Consider the following 17,264-nt stretch of genomic DNA (forward strand, 5'->3'; position numbering starts at 1 on the left):
ATCATGAAAACGTGTTAATTTCTTTACATTGTCTCATTTTGCGTTGATCTATCGCATAAAAATACGTAGAAGTTTGCGATTCAAATGTGACAAAACGTGAAACTATATGAAAGGCTATGAATAATTGTGCAAGGCACTGTAAACACGCTTCAGAGGGTAACAGTCTGGATCCATCAAATCAACACATGGCTGGTCACTTCTGGCAAGAGTCGAATCTTATTTAGTCGGCCAATCTTCTATTTCAGTGTCCTACACATATGCTTTTACTAATAGTGGATATTATTCTCTGCAAACTGCAGGAGGTTGTCCGCATTCATGTAGAAGTGCTTGAAAAGATTTTGTAACAAGCAAAGAAAAAAGTGTGGCAATTAATACTTCCAAGACGTGCATCAGCATTTAAAGCATGAGCGCGACTCGCTGTGCACTTTTTCAAAACGTGACCAAACTTACTTGTTGCGAAGCTTCGAGCTGAGAAACTGCAAGAACAGCCCAGATCGACTTTTCAGAAGTTGGTCATTTGATGGTCAGCGCGAGCTCCAACAGGCACGAATCCTGCAGTTTTCCCTTCGGCCCGTGTCCTGTAAAGATCTCCTCCACTCGAGGTTTTCACATCACCGAAAAACTGAATCGGGAGCGAACTTTTTTCCTGTAGACGGGTTTCGTCTTATTTGGCGCTCATCATCTAGTCCCGTTCAAATGGACGCGCAGAGAGAAAGTATGTGGGTGTCTAACGGCGGTGAGGCGCCCTCATCCGCCGACTATAAAAGTCTGCTGAGAGAGGAGGACCACCGAGGGGACAGACTGCTGGGCCAAACCTCCAAAATAAGATGCTCCCTTAGCTGCAGGCTCGTGGCAAGAGCCAAAGATTAAACAATGCTGTTTCATTATTATTATTAACCCTATTATTAGAGTGACCGAATGTTAAGGATTCTTAACTGTTTAGATTCTTCTTAAACTCCTAAAACTTGATTGTACAAAAAAAAGGGAGGTCATTTTATTATTAACCTTTAAAAGGGTTTTGTGTTTGGCACCAAATAAATCAATTATAGCAAACATACTAGACTGGTAGAGCAACTTTTGGACTTAGCCAATGAAACTGCTGCACTTTATTCGTGTAGGTTTCTGAAGCTGGGCTTTGTAGCGTCTAAAACACTCTTGAATAAATCAGTTACATTTCAAGTACATTTTAAAATGCAGTCATTTAGCTACATTTTTATAAATAAAAATTTTAAAGATCGTTTTGCATATTTGGTTTGTCCTCACAAGTTGAAAAAAATAATAATGCACTAAAATGAAACATTATTGAAACTTTTTCAAATTAATTCCCCAACAACTGCAGCAGAGATGGGCCTTACCTTTGCAATGACTGGATTAAAAAAATGTCCCTGTCAACAAACAAGCCACTGTCCACTGCTCTTCAGAGCATATCTGAAGAGCAGTGGAAACATACCACTTTAGCATTAGCATTAGCCCTGTTGGGTAAACTATTGGTAAAGTTTCATCTTTTCTGGCGATGTGCTGAAAACTGCAACTGTATGTAGTGCTAAGAATCTCATCTTGCCAGCAGTTTTGACTTTAGCAATTAGCACTGTCACTAAACTATATAAACATGGATACAAACTGAAATACTGCTTCAGCAAAGAAATTTCCTCAAGAATTGGTTGTACAACACTTCCTAATTTTACCAAGTTGATGGGTTAAATATTAATTTCTGAGACAACTCAACATATTAGTCTTAGCGTTGCCCCGCAGGACCAAAAGTTACATTTGGCAAAACCAATGTTATCAGTTGAATTGTAATCAAAATATTTAGGTAGACAATTACAGAAGTGCATATGGTTCTGGGAATATTGAGCATTAAAAACTATTAAGCTGCTTTTCTTATTAATAATTTTTATGGCTACTACTTATACCTTGTAAAATAAAATTTTGCAGTGTAACGCAGTTCAGATTTGTAGCTATAGAGACAGCCTTTTCTTCTTAGAAAACCATAAAAATGCTCCTTGCAAAACACGGTGGCTTGTAAATGGAATTAGTCGGCATTTAGGCTGAGAGGATGCAGGACGAACTACTTGCTCCCTGGGCTCATTAGAGATGTGAAGTCTCTAGAGGCTCGCCCATAATTTTAGCTTTCAGCAGCTGTCCACCCCCTGACCACCAGCCACCGGTCACTATGGAGGTCCAGCCCAAACACGTGAGCATATAAGAGAAAGAAATGTCCAGCTGTTGCTTGCTGTTGACACACAATTGTTAGTTGTATTTGTCAAGAAACAGCATATTTTGTTTTGCATGGATCTCGTGAGCGTTTTTCTTACACAGTTCTGTACGTTCAGTCAGTCTTTTGAGGGCAAACATCTATCAGTATTTAAAAAAATCAATGGCCTTAATGAAGCTAGAGCAAATGAAGTTTGCTTTATTAATGATATGTGTGACCTATAAATCTGACTTCACCTGAGGTCAGATAGTTGCCCAAGGTTGCACACTAAAAGACCATATCTGAAGAGCAGTGGAAACATACCAAAAATAATGCAAGACAAATTCAAATACCGACAGAGAGGCAGTGAGGCGGGTTGGAAGTATGTTTTGATCTCTTCATCGCCTCCACTCCAATTTCCAATGTACAGATTCTGTGTTGACATAATTTGTCAACACATAATTTGTGATGTGATGGTGAGTAAATGCAATTACCCTGTCTGCACTGAGAGTCATCTTTTTTTTTATATACCCTCCACCCCCCTTCTCATTTACAAGGTCCACAAGTTATGGTTTGACATTTCTGAATCCTCCAACTGTACTGCACATAAAACACTCTTTATGAGACACAAAACAACATAAATACTTCAAATCTCCAATTAAAACCGACAGTAACACAACAAGCCCCAAGTTATATTTTGTGGTTTTTCTTTTAATTGGCTAAATCTATGATTAAATGTTATGTCAAGTTTTTTCCCCTCATTATTCTCATTTGATTTCCAAAAGGTGTTTGAGATTCATATTGAAACTAAGGAACACTTGTTATTTATCTGCACTCATTAAATGGCCAAGAATCCCCTTTTTATTAGGGAGTTATGTGACAGATAGCTCCAGTTCGAGGAGAATGGGGGCATGCAGTGAACCACTTTATCCGTTACTGAATCATGTGGACTTATGCTGTATTGAATGTGACAAGAGAACAATGCACCTGACCCACAGACCAATGCCACTGAATTCTCTGGAGTGGAGGAATTATGTTTCACTAGAGCTGTACTTTCTGTGGGATGGTTGGTACTTGTTGTTACTACAGTACCAATCAAAGGGAATCTACATGGTAAAATAATGTTCAGTGTCATGAAATATGATTTACCTCACTACAGATTTCTTCTCGATTGTATGTTTCAGTTTCAGGTTATCAAACAATTTTTAATATCATACAAAGACAGCCCAGTACAAATAGCAGATTTTAATCAACACTTTTATTTATTGTTTTATCTATTGAAGTTTATTATCTTTCCTAAAACAATATTGCTCAGAGTAAAAATGTAATTTACATGATCAAAAAAGTAAGAGAAACTGTTTGAGAATATGATGTAGGCTTAAAGATTTCGAAAAGCAATATCGTCCACCAATCTAAAGAGATTAAACAACAGATGAGAAGCAAAATCATTGATATCTATCAGGCTAACACATATTTCAAAGCCATTTTTAAGGCTACGGAGCTCCAGTGAACTACAGTGAGAGCTGTGAAAAAAAAGCATGGAACAGTTGGGAATCCACAGAACGTGTTGTCCTACAAAAATTAATCTAAGCGCTCATTCAGAACTCATCCAGCAGGTCATAAAAACCCAGAACAACCTCTAAGGCACTGCAGGCTACACTCGTCTTGATTAAGGTGACCAAAAAGAACACAAAGACCTGTCTCACATTTACCAAAATAAACCTTGATGACCCTCAAGGCTCTCTCTAAAAGCTTTGGGGGGTCCTCATAGTTTCCTCAAGATAGCATAATTTGTTACAAGACTGAATCCCAGTCTGAATATATGCCTTAATTAAATGCAGATTACAAATGGAGTGTTTTTTTTATCTGTTTTGCTAAGATGTATTTGTTTGGTTCTTGTTACCTCCTTATGAGGACCGATAACCAAATTAAATTTTTGGATCATATTTTTGAATGTGATTTGGTTTAGAGACTCCAAGCTACATAAGCAAGATGCTTCAGGCTGTACAAGTCACAACCATATTTTCATTATTGGTTTTCTGCCAAAGCATGCTTTTTTTGCAGCAATGTAATTTGTGCTAGACTGTCTGTTTCTTCTTCCCCCATAACAAAAGAGTGTCCTCTGTCTCAACCCCATCAAATCACCTGTAATGCATTTAGGGCAGTTTCATGTCAAAGTGTGGCAATTTACATCTGTGTCAAGCCCTCGCTGCCTATTTGATTAGAAAAGGGAGGTGGTAGTCTCTACTGCACACAGAGAAAGAAACAACTGAGAAAATCAGGAGGGAAGTGTGCTTCACATTGTTCTTTAGCTGCTGATAGACTTAAAATCATTCACAAATACATTTTCTGAACCATAATCCAGTATTATACCATTACCTATCCTGTCATATGTATGTCAAAGGTAGGGTTGTAAACTAGACAAGGTGAAGTGGGCAGGAAATTGAAGCAAATTGGTAAGATTTCTTGGTATGAATGGGATCTACAGAGTATCACCATGAGAGCCCCACCATGTGCAAAACAACACAATTAAGAGGGACGCTTAGCTTAATCGGTGAAAGCATCATGCAAATGATGCTGTTTTTTTCTCTAAGCCTACTTTAATCTTGACTGTTATCTTGGAATACAAATCAGGGACTTAAGTCTAATGAAAAGAAGAGCTTAGCAGAGAAAAAGTGAAGAACAGAGAAGGCGGAGGTGTGAAAAACAGAAGTTGTAGAAGACTGTGATCTGCTTACAGCCAAGTTCATCAGATTAATAACAATCACTTCTTTCTTAATTCTGGACTTGTATGTTCACTCATAGCACATGTTTTGTGCTTCTGTGATATGTTTGCACAATAAAAGCAACAATGGAAGCTTTATTACCACTGACTGTAATATTGTCATCATATTAAAACTAATCCAGCAGAAATACTGGATTTATATTTCTAAAATTTTCACGTGTATTATGTCAATTTTTTATTTGCTAGACTTTCTAATTTATTTGTAAACAATTAAAACTTCTTATTTTAGTACTATAGTGGGGAAATTTTACTACAGGCGAATATCTTGTGACTTTATTAATCTAAATGTCCTGTCATGTTATGTTTTATTTTAATGCTCATGAAATTTCACAGCAACAATCTGGTGAAATGTTTGGCCGTACTTGTCAGACATAAGACATTTAAGATTATGGTCCTGGAGATGTTTTCTGCACATGTGAAGGGAGTCAGTCTGTTTCCATTTTTATTTTTTCTGAGCTTGGGTATAAAATAGACTTTTAAGAATCTGTAGGTCTTAGCTGATAGTAATAAACCTGGTGATTTTCACCTTAACAGTGCTTGGATAAGTTTTTTCCATCCCTAACAGTTTTTAATTACTTATCTAATGTCAGAGTATACAGAATAGGGACTGAGATGAGCATGAAAAAGTTACAGTTTGTCTATGGTGTTCTGTGTTGATTTGGCCATATGTTTTAGTTCATGATCTTGTTTATGACTCCCTTTCAGTTCTCCAGTATAGATCATCACATTTTTTTCCCCTCCCCTCCAGGGGTTCGTTTGTGGGCTCTAGTGTCCCTTATATGACAGTAGGCTGACAGGAAAGGGAGAAGGGGGAAGACATGCGGTAAATGTCGCAGGATCCGGGAATCAAACACGCGACGGCTGCGTCGAGGACTCAAAGCCTCCAAACGTGGGTCGCGCTATCCCCTACGCCAACACAGCAAGCCCGATCATCATATTTTTATTTAAAATCTCAGAGTAATTCAAGAGGTTCATATTGGCTGTGGTCTGTAATGAAGTTCCCAGGGGTTCTGGAGGAGAAACAGTCCCACAGCATAACAGAAGGTCCTTTTCCACATATTGATCCATCTTGCACTTGGAGTGTTTTCTGTCAAATTTTACAAAAGCACAAAGCATCTGAAGGTTACTATTGAGACTTGATGACTTTGTACTTATGTCACTTACTATCCTTACTACGGGAAGATAAATATGGGTTGTCAGCCGAGCCTCTTTGTTACACTTACTGTTTAATCATTGCTCTTATTGTAAGTATGGACAAGTTGGCTATTTTACAGCTGCAATTTTCTGCTTCACTTGAACATAACTAAATACAACTTTTTTTTTTCTTTTTTAAAAGCCTTTACGAGGCACAGCATCACTTACAGTTTAATTGTAAGTTTGTGGAAGTTTGTTCCACAAACATACAATTAAACTGGAAAGAACCAAATTTTAAAAATACAAGAAATCATGGTATGAAATCCTGATTGAACTCTGTGAACCAGTTGGTTCACAAAGTCAACAACATTTGGTCTGAGAGGTTAATATTCCTCAGCTTTTCGACCTCAGTGGAAAACGTATAGACTATACCTAAAATTTAGCTCCATCCTGGCTATGCTGAATAACAAACAATTTAAATGAGCTCTGTCATTTCTGATTCAAAAAAGGTCAAATATTAAAATAAAAACATTATAGGCTCATATGGATGGCTAGAAAAAGCTTGTAGTTTCTTTACAACTTGCTGAGGAACATTTATCCAAACATTAGTTAGAGAGCATGTGTATAATTCAGCCTGTGTGTATAATTCTAACACTGTGCGAATTCAGAATAAATTCCAACCTATGCACATGGTACTCATTGTTAAAACTTTCTGAATTTTTAAGTTGTGTGATCAGTCCACCCTGGAAAAACAACAGATCAAATGCATGAATAAAAGTCCAAATTTGATTACATCCATGTAAATGTCTGACTGCACTGTGCATTTGGACTGCACATTTAGCACTTTGTTCGTACTTTTTCAAAGTCAGTACTTGCAAAACTTTATATTCTTACATTCCTTACTCCCTAACATATTTCTATAAAGTGTCATCTCACTAATCTGTGGCCTGTTTTAAATCAGTCAGTCAGGGTATCTTCTTCGCTTCCTCTAATTTTAGAGGGCCCCAGTGACTTAAGAAGACAAGATGCAGCTGAAGGTCTGGTACTCATTCAACAGTCCGAAACATGACTGAGCCCCTCCCCCACCAAACCTACATCTCACTGGTTGAGAATTGCTCATGGTTCACAGACTTTAGTAGAAAGACTTTAAAAATATCTAGATAAGAAGCTGCAATACTAAACAGAGTTAACCCACCATAACTCTGTTTTGTATTTATTTATTTAAAAGTAGCTCAAAATCAACCTCAGGTTAACCTAAGAATTTTTTTTACTTGTTCAGATGACTGAACAAACATTACAAAATCATATATTTATCCAAACAGCAACTATTAGTGTTAGTCCCTACTTGGCCTGCAAACAGGTTGACCGTTATGAATGACTATCTAAATGTCATCCAAGCTGATCGCCCAGCCCGTATAAACTATGAAGTCTCTCTTATACACAAACACATATACAGGCAGACAAAACGAGACAGAAGGTAAGGAACCGCAGAGTGAGGACCAAAGACAAGACATCCTGTTTACACAGGACAGAAGGTAGAAAGCGTATGCCTGTCTCTCCTAGAAGCACACTAATTGCATACAGATGCCCACAGTTAGCAGGCTGAATTCACCATCATTTACTGAAAATTAAAGATTGTACAAAAAAACTAAACAAACAAACAAAAAAAAAACAATCTCCGCTTCAATACCGTTAAAGTTTGCCTAATGGACCCAAATGGAAGCAATCATGATCTTGTTCTAAACCTACATGTGTATAAAAATGACTTCTGAGACAGAGGAACCTTTTGATGGAAGGGTTGGTTAGAGGAAAGAACATTTGCTGACAATTTAATGTTACTAAGGGGACCAGAATAAAAGAGAGTCAGCGAAGCATATTATCTTGTCATACCTAACATGCTGGTGAATTGATCCTATTGTTGCCATTAAAGCATCTGAGCTGCGCCATTATGGATGTAGAAAATTGAGGTGAACCAGGTTAGGTTGCCATTTTCTATTCAAACACACAACTTTAAACACATTAAGGGGCAGGCGGTGGCAATCTGAGTGACGCAAATGTGCTGAATTCAGAATTTAAAGAAAATTCTGCATCTTTTAATGCAGGGCATTAAAAGATTAAAATATAATTCATGACACTTTATGCACAATAATAGGACAAAATATTTTACAGATGTTGACTGATATAATCTGCAGTGGGGAGAGGTGTAACACGTATAATAGTCAAACAGAAGGTCTAGGGATGTGAATGGGGCAAATGTAATTTTTAAAAGTCACTGCATATTAAATAAATCGACAAGAGTATGAACTGAATAAAATGGTAATTTTTTCCTGCTCTTAAGAAATAAAAACATGTGTATTCAACAAAAGCATCTTACAAAATGTTTCAAGTATCCAATGCTCATCAAAAGTTCTAACTTTTTATTTGTTTTTTAATAGATTTCTTGTCTTACATTTACCTATGTGTAAACATTTTATTTGAAGACTTAATTTTTTCCTAACATTTTTATGAAGACACTTTCACAGGACAGTTTCTGGTAAACATTCATAATTATGAAATCCATGGGTCAAGAAATGATACAACACTTGGTGATCATATGGAAATATAAAATAACCAAACAAGTAAAAAAAGTGTCACCAAATTTTCTTCAAGGTGAAACGTTATGTTTTTACAGCAGGTATACCTTCCCTGATTTGCAAAGAAGTGAAAGAATCTCAATGCAGCTTCAGCATTTTGTTTTCTTGCAGTTAGTGTTAAATAATTCAGTTTGTTCGGTTTCTATGCTCTACAGCCCAATTGGAATTCCTTCACTTGCACCACTTAAAAAAAGATATCTCTACTAGCTCATTCAGATGAGTCCCAGTTTTCCTCTTTGCTGCTCAACCTTTTAATTAAACTCCACTTACTTCCCTCAAGTAAGATTTTGGCAGATCAGACAGTTACGCTTACAAGGTGAAAATAATAAAGTGGTGGATACTGACATCAAAATTAGGTGGCAGTGTGGTCAAATTCTCTTTGATGGTATTGGGGCACACCAATACATCATCCCTAAATTTTGACAGCCAGAAGACTTCAGCAGCCAGGCAATCCCATCTAAAACCCCTGTTAATGATTCTGCCACTGTATCCTGCACCTGAAAGGAAAAAAGAAACACTTTTTGAAAATTATCTACATGGTTAAGTAGAAAGTTTGGAATTAATGACGTATGATATAGTTACCATCCAGCGATTAGATAGCTGAGGAAGGCCAAGTCTCTTTGCCACATAAACGCAGGGTGTCCGACATTTGGCTCCTTCACTCGCTTCCTCTGGTTCCCGTGAGATGCAGGAGAGCACCAGTAGTGGCTTGGCTGTGGAATCCCCAACAAAATTCAGCACAGCTCTAATCTGGGCCGCCTCAGACGCCTCATCACCTGAGAAATAAATGTTTTCATGCAGTTATTCAAAAGTCAAACATTACCAATGGCTGCAAAAAAACAACAAAAAAAACATTACAGTTTCCCTCACCTTTTCCAAGTTCTGCATTGGCAACATAAATGAAGCCATCCACCTCCTGGCACACCTTCTGCACCTGAGGAGCAGGCGTATACACTGGATAACCCGCGTCATCAGTTCCTTCAAAGATAAAGAGCTTATTGCTGATGCTCTGCTGCTGCAGTCGTGCTTTTTCTCTTTCGGCTCTGCAGACAGAAAGCAAAGTTACTACAGCCGTAGTGTAAATCTCTGTGTTTTCACAGAGATTTAAACAAAAAACGATTTGTGAATAACTGCAACTCTGTGACATCTTGAATAAAGATCTTACTTGTTTGTGGAATATAGTGTTAGGATGTTAAATTTGTGTTGATTGTTGAACAAGTAGCTGATCCCAGAGCCAATACCTAGAATAAAAACGGTGTCTGGATTTAGTTTGGTTTACTATTTTAGTCTGACAGTAACTAGTAAAGAATGTAAATACTGCCGTCATGTGGTAGGCCATAAAACTACAAGTAAAATGGACAGATTATGCATTCAAATCTTTCATACTGTCTCATATTTCAACCTGAAATTCTACATAACAAATATTATTGGGATTTTATATGGTAGACTAACTCAAAGTGGAAAGAAAGGGATTCAAAGTCTTAAAAGTTTTATCACAGTAAAACCACAACTACTTTATTGAGGCCTCAGATGTTTATTGGAGAACAATAGTAAACTAATGGTGAATAGAGTGGCCCTTCTGCAAACGTAGACATGGCTGTCCATCAGCCCCATAAGACATCCACAGCTCCTGCTGACAGGCCAGCTATTACATCCTGTATGAATCTGATATTCAAGGAGGAATTGAAAGAAATAAAGCCCTTGCTGAAAAAAAATTCTTAACGTGTTTTTTAAAAGTTGCTACATGCCATGGAGGGTCAAAATGTTGCAATTAATGTTCACAGATGCTCTTCATCCAATCTGACTGAGATAAAGCCATTTATAGAACGAACTAGTAAAAAAGCAGTCTCTCTGGCAAACCCAGTAATATACATTAAAGTTGGGATTGTAATGTGGTAAAGTAGAACAAAAAATGAAGTGGTATATAGTCTACAGTTTTTTAAGCTTTTTAGATCATATTGCATAAGTCTTGGATTCAGGATGCAATAATAATATGGCAATTGTGTTTTATTTATATTTGCAGAAACAGAACTATTAACAAGAATAGCAATAACAAAAAGGAAAACTTAGCATTGCCTTACCATTTATCTGCCTGTGTGGAGTACCTGACACAGGTAGCAGATCGGGGGCATGCATCAGTCTTGTGACCAAAGAGACATCTAGCTGCTCCATGCCAGGCCCAAACATTGCATAGCGAGGTTCGGATGAGGGCACCAGGTACTGAAGGAATGAGGTCAGAAGTTCATATGCTGGTCGGGAGGGCAACCACTGCTGTCTGCAGGATGGACAACCTTTCAGGTATCTGGTAAAACAAAACAGTAATTCAAAAAAAACGTATGGAGGAAACTTTTACAAATTGGTTTTAAATCAACGCATTAAGAATATACCTACTCAGGACATGTAGTCACATTTCAGTTCCCTATTTTTCTCTTCCTCTTCTTTTCTGTCATCCAAACTTTCACGCTCACTGACTAGTGGTGCATCCAGCAACTCCAGATCTGGCATTGTCAGATGATCGATGGATGACCAATGTGGCATGTCCCGCAACAGGAAGAATTTCCACAGTAACGGATCTCTCACCATGGCCCTCCAGTATCGACAGGTGGCTCCCAGGTTGCAGATATCCACAGGAGAGAGAAAGGTCATGATCAGGAATTGCACGTCGACCTTTTGAAAAGAGGGATATGGTTAATTTATACATTAGCTAAATACTGAATACTGGTCTGCTATTAAAAAAGGAGACAGGGAAATGAGTTTTAAAGTGACCAGGCTTTTCCTGACTCTCAGTGGTGGTTATGATATATAGATCAGGGTCAAAAGAACAAGATCATGATTACAAGTGCTTGAAACAAGCTTCTCCTGCAGGATGATTGGCCCCCTCCTCTCCCCTAGAAACAGAGTGAGCTTTTCCAACATTTAATCAGCATTTAAGTTGCAAAAACAGCAATCACCTTGTTTTGATGGAATAGAATCAACAAGATGTTAATTTTTTAAGCCTTAGTGTCTAAATGTTTTAATGCAAGTGGTGAAACTAGTCAGACTTTATTTTTTTATGAGGGCAATATGCCTGAAGATAAGATCAATGTTAAGTGTAAATGTCTGATTTTTTCAAATCTCAAAAACCTTCTGATTAACAGACCACAAGGATTTAAATTAAATATTCATCAGTAAACTGTACAGTCAATTCTATCAGAAAAACAAGCATTCCTAAAAACCCTAAAAAAATTAAGTCTTTAAAAAAATAAGCCATACCTAACAGATGAGGGAATATATAAACTTTTTTTTCTAATTTTCAACTCTACACCATAGAAGTTGAGCACACTATAACTACAATTGTTTTGTTTTTTTGTTTTTAAAAAAAGCCTTACAGGAAAGCTGTCCAAATATCCCAAGTGCGACGCCTCTTCTTGCTCCTTATCTAACATCGAGCTTCTGGCAAGCTTTCTCTGGAAAATATCGCTCGCTGAACCGCCTGAAGCTGCGAATCACCACGGACTTCAGCTGCCCATTTCTCTCAGCCATGGCTTCAGATGTTAAAACTCACTGACAAACTAATAACAAGAACTTTCATCCCAGTGAGACGCGGTCGGCCAAACGATAACAAATCTGACGTTTCCTTCTCTTTCACTTCCTCCTTAGTGGCAGTCCTAGAGCATTGTGGGTGGTGTAGTTTTGCATGGAATGAAACGGATTCGTAACCAAACAAGTACAACATAATACGAAACAATTTCTGAAAACAAATCATATCTTTATTGTCAACAAGGACATAAAAAAAAGATTTTTTTTCTTCAAATAACAGGCTCTGTATTAATGGTTACACTGTCAACGTTATCCAAGTGGAGTGGTAGGAAATGAATATTATGATACATGGGAGAACAGGCAACACATTAGAAAAATGGCATCTACACACTTAAACATACTTAAAATTGGTCAAAATTTCTGAAACATCTTGCTTTACTTACAATGTGTATATTTTATACACACGTTAGCCACAACTCTATTACATCTGAAACACATTAAAAATGGCAACAAAACAATAAATAAGATGTTATGTGCAATGTCACACATCCAGCTGGATTATTTTCAAATCTGAAACAATTGTAAAAAGTAGAGACGGCCATCTTATTTAAATAACACCCTCTGAATATCAATAATAAAGTTATTATAACATCTTTAGAGCAAACAACTGCTCCAAGCACTATTCAAGATGAGATCTGCGCAATAAGCAGAAAAAAAACAAACAAACAAAAAAAACCAATTAAGCTTCCTGTCTTTGTTTTCCTCCAACGTTCTAAACTCTCACATGCTCTGCCCGAGTTCTTTTGGACTAAGATAACCCAAAGACACCTTTTCATCACATACACATACAGGGTATCCTGCTTTTTCACCTTCTACGACACTGCACCTCTTTTTTGGAGTTCCATATTTATTTGGGTTTGACACATTTGAACACTGAACTCAGATCTCCGCCTGATGGTAACTTTTACACATGAGCAGTTTATTTCACTGTAAAATACTAAGGATTTCCTTGGCATTTTCTGTATTCCAGCCCTGGCCCTGCAGAGGTCCCTCGCAGGCATTCACATATTTGTTCAGAATCTGTGTACCGATGTCCCGAAACTGGAGGCCGTCTTCTTTGTGGTCTGTAGAGTCAGCGCTGCAGTCCTCATACTTGACGGCCCAGAAACACATTTCCCCAATGTACATCATTGTCAGCAGGTGGGTGTCTGAAAAAATACCTGTCAAAACACACAAGCAGATAACAGGCATGACAAAAAGGAAGGCATAACAGTGTTTTACTATTCAGGGATGAACATATTTACCCTCAGATAAAATGCTTGCTCCACTGTCATGAAGCACCACCCCATCACTGAGCTTCACTGTGTTTCTAACTTGCAGCATCCGCATCAAATACCGAACACCTTCTTGAATACACTGGATCAAAATGTGCATGTATGCCAAGAAAAATGTTAGAAGCTTTTAGACACTTTTTCCAGCCAACATGGTCAAAATGTATGAGACATGACATTTCACAAATGCTTCAACTGTAGTTCCTTGAATTCATACTGCTTGAACTTTTGTCATCTAATCATATTACAGCAAGAAACGTCAACATGCTGTATTTTATTTCGGGTGGGGGTGAGGGGTCGGGGGGGGGGAGTGTTGTGTTAGGTCAGCTCACAGTAACTGTTTTATTAAATATCAGCAATAAAGGGTGTGAATACAAACGCACACCAGAATTTTCAGATTTTATTTGCAATTTTTTTTTCACAACCCATATGTCATTCCTTCTAATTATGCATTAGTTTGAATACTTTTATCACATAAAATTACAAATACAATCCGTCTTTATTTGTGGTTACACTGTGGCACAAAGTGAAAAAGTTCAAGGGGTATGAATACTTCTCCAAAGCAAAGTATATTTACAGTGTGGTACCTTAATGAATGTGTCCTTGTTCTTCTTGATCCACTGCTTTCGCTGATGAAGGGTGTGGCAGTACATGTACAGCAGAGCTCCACGTCTCCAGTAGAGACATTCCAACAGCTCTGTGCCCAACACGCACTGCACCTATTAAGCACCAAAATAAACCAACAATACAGTTTCATGATGATAGACCACTATGTAAACAAATCACACACCTGACACACACCCATGTCAGGTAAGAAAGTGCAAAATGAAATCAATTAAATATATGTGGAAAAGAATTTTCATCAGTTAACTGAAGAAAGACACAACAGAAAACCCTGATGGATATACTGGCTCTTAGAGGGGAGGGGAGGTGTATCTTTTTCTTTAGTGTGCCTATATTCAGAATTTTTCAAACTGAAATCTCTAAGAGAATATTTGAATAACAGACTCTGAAATAAAACTGTTCATAGAAACATGCACACCTCCTGTCCTGGTGCCAGCCGTGCCACCAACACCTCTGGCTCAGTCAGGTCCTGCAGCAGCTGCTGGATCTTAAATGGTGAGGAGTCTTCGGGGAATTCCTGATCTACCAATTGATTCTCTTCATAAAAGGTGATGTCAAGAATCACCTAGACAGGAAAAAAAACAAATACAGATCAATACATAAAACAAAGAAAAAAAAGTTCAAATACTACTACAAAAATGCAATATACCCTGAAGTAGCACACAGATGGCACAATTACTGAAGTCTTTAATTGAGTGCTTTTAATTTTGAGACTTGTCATTTGCTTTAACAAAGCCCCTCTTTGACTTCTTACTTTGTCTCATCTAAATGTGCATTTTGAGCTAAATTACCATCGCTGTTGATGCATCATCAGCAAAAAAAGGAGAGTTTGTTCAGACTGAAATTCAAGGGGATTTGCTTCCTGGTAAAAGGTTTGAATCATGGTAAACAACCATGGCTCTTCACTTTAAATCCCCTTTTAATGACACACTGATTTTGCTTGGATTGTTTTCTTAAAATAGCTGCAAAATTAAACTAGCTTAACACAAAGTAAGCATAAACATGAGAGTCTGCAGCTAAACCTTTTTATGTCTGAACGGGAATACGATCAACTTCAAGCATTTAGGCTGCTTAGTTTAACACAACACACAGAGGGACATATTGAAAAGTATCTGCAGTGGCTAAATGTAGGCAAACATGTGTTTACAGGAAGTTTTAACTCAGAAATTAGACTTAAAGTCTGAACTCCTCCTACAACACAGATCAGTCTCTTTGAACTGATGCAGTTTACCCAAATGTTAATAATGGATTATGCATTCATTCATTTGGGGAAAACTCCACACATATTTATGTATATTTACATATACTAATAGAAATTATGCATGCTGGATTATGGGGAAGCTGATGCTGATTTCCAGCAGTAAATGAGTGAGAGGAGGATACACTCTGGACAATACAAATACAAGCACAGGACAAATAACCATTCTATCACACCTAATAGCAATTGAGAGAGTCCAACCAGCGCTTCTCCATTCCAGTCCTCAGGCCCCCCTGCTCTGCATGTTTTAGCTGTACCCCTATTTCAGAACAGCTGATCTAAATGATTGCATTACCTGTTCTGCAGCCATCAAGTACTGCAGAAGCCTGTTAATCACTCATAGATTCAATCCAGGTGTGTGGCAGCAGGGAAACACCTAAAACATGCAGGGCAGGAGGGGCGTGAGGACCGGAATTGAGAAGAACTGAGCTAACCTAACATTGTGGGCGACACAAGCAGATATGAGGAAAACCCACTTCCACCTAAGGGACGAAACAAAGCTAATGTGTGCCACCTTGTGAAATGGATCTCATAAAACAAACAGCAAAGAATATGCTGGTTGAATGTGATAAATACTGTCAGGATTCCCATTCTGAGATATCAAGCACTCTGACACATATTTCGTTTTACAAGAATCTCTTTAGTGGCAGAATAATGGATCGTTGAGTGAAGAAAAACCTGTGTGTAATCCTGAAGCAGCTTGGAAAAGTTCAAGCTTTCTCCTCCATGTCTGTAAAAGCCTTTCAACTTCTCTAGTATTGCAGACGCATTCTGCAAATAGTCATCATCTATTAAAACAGAAAAAAAAAATCCCGTTAATATTCACACCACAGGCGTAACATTAAAAGTACATGAAAATTAGAAACAACTTCTAAAAGGCTTTCTTAGCATTGAAAGCGCAGTGGTTAGCTTTTGGGGGGTCATGTTGTGGTCAGACTAATGATCGTACGTTGCTCAGTGGTTTGCAGTTATGTCGCAATGGAACGCAATGCTTACATTCTACGGCAAATAATTATTCTAACTGTTTATTTTTAAATCTGGTTTAGCGTCAGTTTCTTAAATAACATTCCTCAACTGTATTTAAGCTAATGTTTCACTGTTCGTCATTAACTATATATATATAAACAACAAGTACAAAACAAACCACAACTTAGACAATAAACGTCATTATGAAGCTGCTGAGCTACCGGTTGGTTAAAAGTTAAAGTGAACGAGTTGTCAAACCGCATAGTTTTAGACATCAGTTGTTGCTATGGCTGCAAGCTAACGTTCGTTAGTTAGCTTCTCAGCTAAACAACCCAGGAAAAAAAATATTTCTCTTCTGAAAAGAAAATATTCAAGACCGTCACAAAACAAAAAAATAATAGAACGCTATGGTTAATCGATACCTTGCTTTTCAGCCCGGAGACATGAGCATTTGTTGTCTATCTCAAATATTCTCCTCTCCAACTCAAAATCGTGTCGCCTGTAGTCGTCTGCCATGACTACACAAAGTGTACGTCACGTGAGCAGGTGGTTACTGAGGTAGACGTAGAACGAGTAGACGCTACTTTGGCTGAGTTGGCCAGTGAGAACAAAACGTCAACAGGCATCTGGAGTCAGGGGATACGCCATATTGGGAGAGGCAAATTCACATTTAATTTGCCTTTCAAAAGGATTCAAAAGGTGCCTGGCCACCTTGTTTTCACTGTGAGAACCAGGGCAAAAGAAGATAGATCCGAGATTCTTGTAAGCTACAAATCACCAGATCACAGCAGTACTCCATCCATAATTAACATAAAGGTAC

The 17,264-nt window shown here is 37.8% G+C and overlaps 3 protein-coding genes across 4 annotated transcripts in view; all 3 read right to left on the bottom strand.

Moving 5' to 3' along the window:
• ghra (growth hormone receptor a) overlaps positions 1–773 on the bottom strand; it is a 31,506-nt gene extending 30,733 nt beyond the window's left edge. For both annotated transcript variants that reach the window (XR_004341122.1, XM_032577675.1), the window contains exon 1: positions 451–773. The gene's annotated coding sequence lies outside the window, so the exon portion shown is untranslated. The remainder of the gene's footprint in view (positions 1–450) is intronic.
• Positions 774–6,185: 5,412 nt separating this feature from the next.
• fbxo4 (F-box protein 4) lies at positions 6,186–12,379 on the bottom strand. The gene is given in 8 exon segments (XM_032579377.1): positions 6,186–9,243; positions 9,329–9,522; positions 9,617–9,789; positions 9,912–9,987; positions 10,828–11,052; positions 11,143–11,413; positions 12,115–12,183; positions 12,185–12,379. Coding segments are annotated over 8 exon segments (1,221 nt in total). The 5' UTR covers positions 12,269–12,379; the 3' UTR covers positions 6,186–9,114.
• Positions 12,380–12,473: 94 nt separating this feature from the next.
• rimoc1 (rab7a interacting mon1-ccz1 complex subunit 1) lies at positions 12,474–16,997 on the bottom strand. Its single transcript, XM_032579335.1, has 6 exons — positions 16,867–16,997; positions 16,157–16,266; positions 14,639–14,785; positions 14,184–14,315; positions 13,570–13,681; positions 12,474–13,485 (listed from the first exon to the last, which is right to left on the bottom strand). The coding sequence occupies exons 1-6, from the start codon at positions 16,958–16,960 to the stop codon at positions 13,250–13,252; spliced, it is 831 nt and encodes a 276-aa protein (XP_032435226.1). The 5' UTR covers positions 16,961–16,997; the 3' UTR covers positions 12,474–13,249.
• Between the last annotated feature and the right edge of the window lie 267 nt (positions 16,998–17,264).

Source organism: Xiphophorus hellerii, chromosome 12 (genome assembly GCF_003331165.1).
Source record: "Xiphophorus hellerii strain 12219 chromosome 12, Xiphophorus_hellerii-4.1, whole genome shotgun sequence".
NCBI lineage: Eukaryota > Metazoa > Chordata > Actinopteri > Cyprinodontiformes > Poeciliidae > Xiphophorus > Xiphophorus hellerii.

Excerpts from the sequence above, each read along its gene's own strand:
- rimoc1 (XM_032579335.1), bottom strand. The coding sequence starts at position 16,960 with ATGGCAGACGACTACAGGCGACACGATTTTGAGTTGGAGAGGAGAATA. Across the intron at positions 16,267-16,866 it reads TCTCCGGGCTGAAAAGCAAG|ATGATGACTATTTGCAGAAT; the intron begins GTATCGATTAAC and ends CTGTTTTAATAG. Across the intron at positions 13,682-14,183 it reads ACAAGGACACATTCATTAAG|TGTATTCAAGAAGGTGTTCG; the intron begins GTACCACACTGT and ends ATTTTGATCCAG.